This window comes from Medicago truncatula, chromosome 8, assembly GCF_003473485.1.
Source record: "Medicago truncatula cultivar Jemalong A17 chromosome 8, MtrunA17r5.0-ANR, whole genome shotgun sequence".
Taxonomy (NCBI): Eukaryota; Viridiplantae; Streptophyta; class Magnoliopsida; order Fabales; family Fabaceae; genus Medicago; species Medicago truncatula.
Window position 1 is genome coordinate 29,279,888 of NC_053049.1, and position 11,416 is coordinate 29,291,303.

Consider the following 11,416-nt stretch of genomic DNA (forward strand, 5'->3'; position numbering starts at 1 on the left):
CTAACACTTGCTTGTAGAACAAGCTAACTCCCTAACTAACTAGTTTTGTAACAAAATCTTAACTAACCAGCTTAGGTGACAATTATGAATCATTTCTTAACAACTCTTTTAACATACGGTTCATCATTATTCTGATTCTCTTCTGAATCGATCTCTTATTTTATTTACTATTGAACCATTTATTTAGTTGTTTAAAGTTGATAAATCATTCCAACCTTGACCATACGTTTATGAGGAATATCAAACACTTTATTACCCTGCCTCAAGTTTCTTTTCACAAAATCATAAGCATAATCTATCAGAATCCTCTTTATTATGCCACTTCCTTTGCTAGCAATCACCTCACTTTCACCAATCAAGTGAACAATTCCATCTCCCGCAGCTTTTTCAATAGCCTCTTGCATCAAACTCTCTTTATCACCATGAGTTATTAAGTATTTGTCTTCAAGAAATTTCTTCAGCCTTTTGACCAATAAATCCTCAAAAGGATCGTTCCGTGCTTCAGCGTATCCATATCTAGCAACACACCTAAACATGTTCAGGTTTACCTTTTCTTGATGTTCTTCTATTTGTCGAAAGAGGAACCTCTCTTCAATTGGAACTTTGCTAATAGGCAAGGACTTGATGGTAACAAAAACAACAATGGAGTGCAAAGCAGGAACATTTTCGACATAATGCTTGAAAATAGGCGGGATTCCTTGAACAAGTTCAGAATAGAACAATGCAAGTCCTGGTATTCGAACTAAGTTTCTTCCGCAAGCAACCTCTTTAAGTTTCTCTGGAGAAATCTTGTGATCCAATTCATAAGAATACTTTCTTCTATACACATCATTCCAAACATACATGACTGTCATTAGCACTGCGGCGAAGGCTAGAGGAAGGTACCCTCCTTCATTGAATTTGTACAGCACTGAGCTTAAAAGAAGAAACTCATAAGAACTTATAATAAGGACATAAGTTATCACTAAAAGTATATGTGTCTTCCATATCATTATCATGACTAGCACCATAAGAGTCGATGTAATAGTCATCACCATTACAACTGCAATCCCTGTAATCATTAAAGAAATTTAAGATAATCATTCCACAAATATCAATAAATATTTTTTACACTGTCAATGAGTGGATTGTTACCATAAGCATTGCCGATTTCTATTGTAGTTTTAAATACAGCAGTGACTGCGATACAAGAAATCATGAGAAGGAAATTAATTTCAGGGATGTAGACTTGTCCTGGATACTTGATTGATGTGTGTACGATTTTCACACGAGGAAAACATCCAAGTGAGAGGGATTGTTGGATTATAGAAAAAGCCCCAGAGATCAAGGATTGAGAAGCTATGATTGCTGCCATAACAGCAACAACAAACATTGGCCAATATAAAGCATCTGCAAAGTTTGAAACCATCATTACTACGAAAATTGGTCATAACACGCACACATCTACACTGATAATAATTTTAAAACACCAAACAAGTCATTAATCTAAAGTGTTGTTGCTACATATATAGCATCGATGTTAATGATGTGATAAAATGCATTACGTGGTACGGACTTATAGAAAGCATCAGTAGCAGCGTCATTGTGTTTGCGAAGATAAGAGGATTGTCCAGTGTAGGCAAGTATGAGAGCAGGGTAAACAAGACCGCACGTGCTTATCTGTATAGACCGCACTGTGAAATGTCCAACATCAGCAAATAGTGCTTCTGCTCCTGCATTTTATATATTTTATGATACGATGACAAGTTTAGATACACATTAATTAATACATACATACATACATGAACATTATGATTAATCAACCTACCTGTAATGCACATCACAACCCCACCAAGAGAAATCCAGGCATCTTTCTTGTTCCTGATAAAATATTCTACTATGTATTTTGGATTTAATGCTTTCAACACTGTTGGATCATACTTGATTGAATTGTACAAACCAATGCCTCCAATCATGGTGAACCACAGACACATAATAGGAGCAAAACTGTAACCCACTTTATCAGTTCCAAGTCGTTGAACCATGAAAAGGAATATCAGGACACATATGGATAGCTCAACAACCATATCTATACACCAAAAAATAATATATGTTACATTCATGTGCCTTAAAACCATTATATTATGATATTGTGATTGCTCTAAGGCACGACAATTTCTCTGTAGGCACTTGGTATACATTAATAGAACTTATATGCTACCTTTTGTTTTTATATATTAATAGAAAAATATGATCAAAATATATTATGTAAATAATATACATGTCAAACTAGGAAAACCATTTTGGGAGAGAGGGAATATTATGTTTTTCTAAGAAAATACGGTAATTGTCGTGTTCACATTTTTTTCCTCTCATTTTACCGTGGTTCTAACTTTGAACTTTGAATTTCTCAATTCCTTTAATTCCATGAAAATGCATGTATTTGAATATTTGATCGTAGAACATAGCTTTTCCTTTTATTTTCAATTACCGTAATTTTTATACGAATAATAATAGTCCTTGTTTTATTACCATATCCATCCAAACGGCAAAAACTATGAATAACCATAGCTAAGCATACTTTAATGTTATAGAAATTTATTCAATATTCACACCCTTTGGCATATGGACTCCGTGGAGATAGAAAGAGAAATAATGTCCACGTGAGTTTAGCTCAGTTGGTAGGGACATTGCATATTTTATGCAGGGACTGAGGTTCGAATTCGGACACCCCACTTCTTCACATTTAATTGTTTGAAACAAAAGGTGACAAATATGACTAGTAATATAATATTTATAAAATTAAGAGAGATATAAATTAAAGTGGTTCTTAAAATCAAAGTATGAAAATCTAAATGAAGAACTTGTACTCACATTATATTCTCATTTAAGACTTATTTTTTTTTTTTTTTTTTTTTCTTTCTATTGTTGTTGACCAATAAAAAGAGAAAAAAAGAGGGTTGACACGGAATGGATTTACAAATATCATTTAATCATATACTAATAAACAAATTAAAGAGTGTAGTAAACCTACTGTCAGTTATTGATGGTGCAGCTACCTTGATCCCTCCCATAGCAGACAAAACTGTAAAACCAAATGAAATAATATTTATTTCTTATATACATGTTTGGCAAGGTCAATTTTTGAACTTATAGGGAATAGCTTATTAACTGATAAAAACAAGAAGAAGAAAAAGATAGTTAATTAATTAACCGGATATGCAGGGAGTGAGAATTCCATCCCCAATGACCATAGAAGTGCCAAGCATTGTAACTAGCAAGAGGAGTATCTTGATAGTGTAGCTCTTCTCAATAATAGATTTAAGCCATGAAGCCCTCTTCATGCTACTATCTTTGGGTGACTCCAGCTTGTAATTAGACACTTCAGCATCTTCAATTTGTTGATTTGGAAGAATTCCCACTTTGGCATAACGGCATATCAAAGAATATAAAGCAAAAGTCCCTCCTAAAAATAGTAGTAGTTCTTTATTATATATGTTGCAAAACCAGAAGATTAAATTGAAAAAATAAGGAAATGTTAACAAGTGCCGTAAAATGTCTAAAGAGAAAATTTTGTTTTGGAACTGATGCATTTAACACATTAAAAGTTTAAAAAGTAATTTTCTATCCTCAGAGCATTTGTTAGCAAGACCTAAAAATGAAATAAATATACGTAGTTTGCACGCATGCATGCATGCTTACCGTCCCCATTATCAGTAGCACGCAAGACGATGAATACATACTTAACAAGAGTTACAAGAGTGATGGTGTAAAAGATCAAAGAAAAAACCCCTAAAATATCATCGTTGTCCTTTACACCATTGGCGAAAATACTTGTATACACATACAAAGGTGATGTTCCTAGGTCTCCATACACAATTCCCATGCTTTGAAACGCTAGTTGCATAATCACTGCCATCGATGGCCCCTTAAATTTACAAAACATATATACTATATTAATCAACATTGCAATATATAAACAGAAAAATTCATTCATATATATAATATATGGAATACTTTACTTTAGAAGCATGTGATGAAGAAGGTAAACTGCGTGATTCCATGTCAAGAGAATCACGTTTTTGGGTTGAAAAATGAGAATGATCATAAACTCGATTGTCATGATGATTATGCTCCGTGTTGTTATCTTCCTCCTCTTTTATCACAACTTTAGGTTCAGAAGACATTTTGATGAGTTACGTTGGTTTTTTGGCTATACACACACTACAAGAAGTTTGTCATATAGTAATAGAGACCTTTAGTGACCGCAAAAAAAAAGTGCTGGTATAGATTAAATATAGCAAGTGAAATTTCATTCAGGCGTTTCTGTAGGGTGGGAGGACAAAATGCACCACATATTTCCCCCAAATATTCACATACCTCCAAAACTTAGCACTCAATTTTTCAGTCTCTTTCAAATTTTTTTCCACCATTTTCTTTCTCTCACGAAGAAAAAAAAAAGAAAAAAAAAAACTCTTAGGGTATGTTTAGATTTAACGTAAAAGATGGAATGTAGTGATACTCTCTTCGATCCTTATTGTAAGAGAAGAAAACAAAAAACATCAAAATTGTTGTTATCGAAGAGCATATTAATTGTTGTTATCTTTTTATTGTTTTGGTGAATATGCCCTCATAAAAAGTTAGTGATAGATTAAATGCATCCACTAATATTAAAAAGAGAAAATTTAAAGTGAGGGTAAAAAGGTCCTATATTAGGGAGTATTATGGTTTTTTTTAAAAGGACGGATTCCAAATCAAAAATTTCCTAGGGGTAAACCAGAAATGACCTATTATATCGGGGAAAAAAACTATTAACTCTTTTGATAATATAATTGACATTCTCTTTGCTCTTTGATGTTGCTTTAAATTGTGTGGTGCATGTCATCGTAAGCTTAACTCAGTTGGTAGGGACAATGCATAAAATATGCAAGGTTCGGGGTTAAAACCCCGACCACCAAAAAAAAATTGTGTGGTGCATATAAAAAGTATTGTCAGATATATTATTTTTATGGTCAAGAATTATTGCCAAATTTTATTTTGTAAAAATTTTAATTTGTAAAATAAAAATGAAAAAAATTGCCTATAGCAACAGATAATATGGACCTTTTCCAACTGATAATATGGTCCTATACCAAGGGATAAAGCTATTAAATAGGTGTAACAGTCGTTGTTATAACATCAGAATTTTCTCCAACGCCATACAATTTCCGTTGGTATATATAACCTATTGAGTCGGGTATTTTGCTGTTATTCGGTACGAAGTGCCCGTTGCTATAGGGTTTTACTACCTATACCAACGGTTTTTGCTTATATGATGAATTTCTTGTAATGACAAAACTCTTTATTTTTCCAAACTCAATATATATATAGTTAGATTAGTACTTCTCTCACAAATGACATGTCACATGTGATACAATCAAATAGTAATCACCAATCAAATTGGATACACAATTTATTTAAAAAAAATAAAAATCAATTCCAATCTATGAAGCACAAATACTCTTTAATTTAGATGTGTTCAGATGTCGGACACGTGTGTCCAACACCGACACGACACCTATAATTAATAAATTATTTTATTTTTTAAAATTATTATCGGTATTAGCATGTCGGTATCTTATTATGTCCTATGTCATGTCTGTGTTTCATAGGTACCAATGTATTGTCGTTGAACCAGACTAAAACCTGAATCTGCCACAAACTCAATGATCCAATTTATCAAGAACAGTTCCAAATGGCCAATGACCACACACCTTTTAGAACTATAACATTTTCCCTTGCTATCGAGTTCCCAAAAGACCTTGCTCATCGGTCCAAAATCCAACACTATGGACTCTTATATGGGATTCACGTCAGATTGAATCATAACCCTCTGATATGGGATTTACGTCAAAAATATCACAATCACGTTAGTGTTTAGGATTTATAGTCCATTACACGTCATCTATAAAAGACACTCATCACTCTAGTAAGAGATACATGTTTTTTATTCAGTTAAACTCAACTTGAGTGTTTGAGTGCTTGCAGGTGAGCAGCCACCATGCATCCTCAGCGGCATCCAAGTAACTTTGGTAGTTGTTTTTAAGAAATTGGAGGCCTAACTCATCTTAAAAATTGGTTCATAAAGTGAGGATTGCCTCCGTCCAGCAACACTCTTTGAGCTTGGTGCGTGAATCGGTAGGTGGCCCTTGAATTCGACAGGCTCTAATACCATAATAGAAATTGTGGTTGGGCCTAACACAACCCCACAAAACCGGCTTGTGTGGTGAGGATTGCCCCCACTTATAGACAAATTATCAGGCCAACTTCTAACCGATGTGGGACTCTCGACAAAGTCCACTCTTGATCCTAAAGAAATGAAACAAAAGACTTAAATTATGAATGATATCAATAAGCATCCCAAAGTTGGACATGTCACTAGGAGGTTGATTCAAAGCACAAACTAAATTAGGGGGCTCCCTCAATCACAATAATGCAGAAACACAAGTCAAAAGAAAACTAAAGAATTGAACGAAAATCCTTAGCCTTTATTACATCAAAATCAAAACCATTACCGTCTTGAAAAGTACTGTTTTATGCGGCTATGCCCTACGTCTGATTTTGTTTGGCATGTAATAAAACGTTTACTTTTGGCCACATAATTAGAGCGATTTATGTCAGTGGATTCTTCTCATGAAACGGCAACAACAACGGTAGGTCAATTAAAAGTTTACGTAACATGTACAAAATAAAAACGTTAACGTGACATGAAGTTTTGACAATCATCTAATTATGGGGTGAATATCTAGACATTGGCAGAAAGTGCTCTACTTGTGAGAGAATTCAAGTGTTTCATTTTCTTCTTCTCCAAATCGCAATAATAAAAATAAAGCAATTATTGAGCAACATGGAAATGAATACATCTTCTAGGATCAACACATTGGCAGAAAGTGCTCTACTTATTTATTTATTTTGAAAAGAAGAAAAAAAATGATATTTATTCATTTCAATAAATAGAGTATATCACGATGGAAATGATGAATCTGTGAACAAACTCGCAATGTTCAAATTAATAACATATAACACCAATTAAAAGTGACTGGAATACCCATATATATCAATCTGCAATGTTGACACTCAAATAATTGATTAAATCGCCGATATTTCAATAAGAACATAATGAACACTGAACAACACAACGCTGCACTCAAACGACCAAATCACAAAGAAAATGAATCTAGATCTTTGTGGAAATAACTTATTTCGGTTGAAATTGAGAGAAAATGATGAAGAGTGGTGATTTCGGGTCACAAATTAACTCAAAATCACCCCTTCCATGCAAGAAATAGAAGAGAAAACCTAAATTGAGAAAGTTATGGCCGACTTATTAGTTTTCTACGTATTTGTTGATTTTGTTTTGAAAAGTAGACACGTCTTACGACGAAGAGGTTTACAAAATGACGAAAATACAAAATTTGTTTAGATATAATTCATGAGAAAGTACACACTTGTCGCGGGTGGCTCTGAAGGTGAGCAAGAGGGACGACGGCCTATGACACCATTTTTCTAGGGGCACTAATTATATTAAAATATATTAGTTCGTACAATATAAAAATATATTTTGTTTTAACTCACTTTGATTAATTATATTGAAATATATTATTAGAGAACATTGATTATAAACGAGTCCTTTGCAACAAAAAATTTAATAAGAAAAACATTCAAATAATTAAAAGGGCACAACTTGATTTATTCACCCGGGGCATAAAAAATCTTATACCGGTCATGAAGATTGTTCATACTTATATGGAGTATGGCCCCGTTGAATTTTAAAAAATAAAAAAAAATCACTTTTTTCATTTTTAAATGTTTGTTTAGGATTTTTAGAAAAATAATTCTATTTTGACCCTAAAATGAAAATTTATTAGGATTAACTTTTTTCAAAATTTATTATTTTTCAAAAACAAGGAGGTAAGACATGTACAAGTTAAAACTCTTTTTTTTTTTAAATGAATTTTTATGGATAGTAGGCAAACAAAAATAACTTAAAGATTTTTTTTAAAATTTCTAAAAAAATACCTAAATTCTTTTAACATAAAATCTATTTTTTTAAAGCTGAAACAAACATACGCTATATAATGACTTTGTTGAAATTCAAAACTCAATGTTATAAACAAATGAATGTGATTTTGTGGTTTTCTTTTCAGTGACTTATATATATTAGCTTTTCGTGTTCATATTGAAAATTAATAGCATTAAGTTGTTATTTGTTAACATAAGGTCTTTACCTTTTAGATTTGTGAAATGCTACTTCAAACAAAAAACAATTCACGAATGTATCACGAAAGGAACATGGTTACTGTAGCATACTTTCATTTTTAATTCGAGAGCGGCATTACTATTTGGATAATTACTCAAAGCATGTTTCTTTAGTTTCTTTTAGCACCTGCATTACTATTTGGTTCTTAAACAAAGAACGAACGATCTATATTTTAATATGCATTTTATTTTTTAAAATAATAAAAAAAATATTAAATTAAGAATCTGAACCGTTTGATCTCAATCTACAATTAGATTATCTTGAATGTGTCAAACCACATTACTCCACGTGCATATTTTGTTTGGACAGAACTACATGTATATGTTACCATCTGATATGGCATCTATTTGGTTTCCTAATAATGTTTTTGAACAAAAAGTTCACTTTTTAAAGTTCACGTGAAATGAGATTTCATGTTTGACTCACGACAGATAGAAATAAAGACATGATCACCGATACAATCCCATTTATAATCATCTCATATCTGGTCCACTGATAATTGGACAATTCATTTCATTCATTAAAATCGGGATACCAAATCAACTCTTTTCTTTTTGTTTTAACTCTCCAAGTTCTAAAGGAAGGAGTTATAATCCTAAATTCAGTTAAGAAGTAGGTAAGCTCCGACAAAATTTTGTTCTTGCAAGGGTTTAGACTCAGACTCTTTCAAACAATTCATCATTAACAGAAGATCATTAACCACTTGATGTCGATCATTTTGTTGATCTCAAAAAAATTCCACAAATGAATTTTCAACAGAGGGTCTAGATTCACACTAGAAATAAATAGTCAGACAATCCCTTCACAACTAGTGATCTTACTAGGCATACTAAGTTAATGTTATTGAAGACTTAAGAAAAGCAATTATCTTCCATCTTCTTTTGTTAAAGTCAACATTAACAACGTTAAACAGAGAAACGCCTCTAGTTTCTCTAAGTTTCATGAGAACGTGAATAATAACTTTTTTTTTTAATCGGTAAAATTTAATAAAATTGAAATTCTCGCAAGACGTAAAGAGACGGCAGGAAAAACAATACAAAGATGCCGCATATAGGCGTTATAGATCTACCCGACAAACACTAATTCACCGCAACCGAAAAGAAAACGGCGAACAAGCACAAAAGTTTATCGAATTAACACATACCTTTCTCAAATTGAGCAACTGCCACCTAAACCAAGCAAGCTTGTCGAAATTTATAATGCTTATGCATAGATTGTTCTATGATTTTATAATTAAGTAGATTAAAACAAAGATGCAATGAAAATAATAATAATGGCAAATTAAAAAAACCAAGGGCACATTTTGAAGAAACAAAATCCATGTCCCTTCTTTAATTTTGGCTATTTTGCATGTTAGTTCATGAACGCATACAATTCCAACCTTATAAATGAATCTCTCCAAAGACAAAACAAGCTTGGTGGATCGCACGCTCTATTGCGGCCTGTGGATACCATATGACACATGCTCACTCAAAGTCTAAATATTCATATCAAAAGGATCACTCAAGAAGGACGTCTGTCTGCAGAAGTATGATACGTTCGCAAATGCACGAATTTATCATCGTGATAAAAATATCAATCCACATAGACTTGTGATCAAGTTTATTTTTCTCCTTAATGTTTAGCTAGATTTGTTTTGATTGTTGAGAGTTTTATATTTGATTTGATTTAGAAAATATGTAATTTATAAAAGATTTGCTTTGGAATATTGGAGTTCATAACTATAAAGAACAATTCCAAATCCAATCCTTTCTAGTGTTGTAAGAAATCATTACTTAAGGATGAGGTAACTCTAAATTATCATTTGCTCTCCTTCAAGATACAAATGGTGTGTCCTACCATCATAGCTTCGTATTCTTATGGTAGTTATATTGGTAAGACTCATTGTGCCCCATTATCTATTTCATATCTATTGCTTTTACTTTGTAGTGATTATAAAATCCTGCATCATTATATAGTTATTTTAGAAGACGATATGGTTTTCAAGACTAAATCTAGTTCCGGTTGAAGCAATTTTGATGTTTAAACCACTTCAAAGCACAAAGAGATCATGCTTTAAATTTGCCTTGAACAATGAGCACAATAAATGTACTATTTATAATGTTTCTCAGTTACCATCAAATTGACCTCTATTTTTCGATTTATTACTCTATCCAAATAAAAACATTTAAAAGTGAAGACAATGCCATCGAATGATTTGAATTACATAGAATTTTAATTTCTCTAATACTCCCTCCGTATCAAATTGTATGACGTTTTGGGCATTTCACACATATTAAGAAATGCAATTAATAGTGTGGAAAAAAGATATTATGAGTTGTTTTACAAAATTATCCTTAATAAATAATATGGGAAAGATAAATGAAAGAATTGAAAGAAGAGAGAGTAATAAATAATTAAGGTTATAATAGGAAAAGTAACATTAATGTTGCATTGATATTGTAAAGCGACATATAATTTGGGATAAATTTTTTCCCTAAAACGACATACAATTTGGGACGGAGGGAGTATATTCAATTACCTCGTCCAAACTAAGGGTGTATAAAACCTGTCTCGCTCCAAATGCAAGTGACCGAGTTTGACCAGGTAAAAAAATGGACACAAATAAGGGACATTACAATGACAAAACTTAAATAGAGACCGTTTTTTAAATATTATTTTTAAAACTCTCACATTCCACTATATTCTTTAACACACAGACTCACAATTTATAATTTGACTTAATTACAGTTTTAGTCCCCCTTATTTTTACTCACTCATGAGATTTGTCCTCCCATTTTAAAATCATTCAGTTTAGATCTCTTTTACATAGTTTTGAACTTATAGTGGTCATTCTTATTGTCACATCATATGACACGTAATTCAAACTATGTCAATTCACCATCACAATTTTTTTAGTCTAAAAATAGAATAAAGTGACTAAAATCGAGTGATTTTAAAATTGGGGGATTAATTTTGCGAATAACTAAAAATAGTGGGATCAAAACTAATTAAGCCTTAAAATTTTTTGTGATGGTTTTGTGTTCTTGAAGTTGATGTTAAAAATTTGATATCTATAAATATATTATATCATATTCGAGACACTTTGGTGTTGTATTTTAAATATCTAGCCCAAAAGTGAAGAAAGTAAGAAGGGGG

At 32.1% G+C, this 11,416-nt stretch overlaps 1 protein-coding gene across 1 annotated transcript; it reads right to left on the reverse strand.

Moving 5' to 3' along the window:
* Positions 1-4,166, reverse strand: LOC25501295 (potassium transporter 5). Its single transcript, XM_024771629.2, has 8 exons — positions 4,002-4,166; positions 3,682-3,907; positions 3,194-3,445; positions 3,014-3,064; positions 1,808-2,068; positions 1,545-1,712; positions 1,135-1,389; positions 1-1,051 (listed from the first exon to the last, which is right to left on the reverse strand). The coding sequence occupies exons 1-8, from the start codon at positions 4,164-4,166 to the stop codon at positions 192-194; spliced, it is 2,238 nt and encodes a 745-aa protein (XP_024627397.2). The 3' UTR covers positions 1-191.
* Between the last annotated feature and the right edge of the window lie 7,250 nt (positions 4,167-11,416).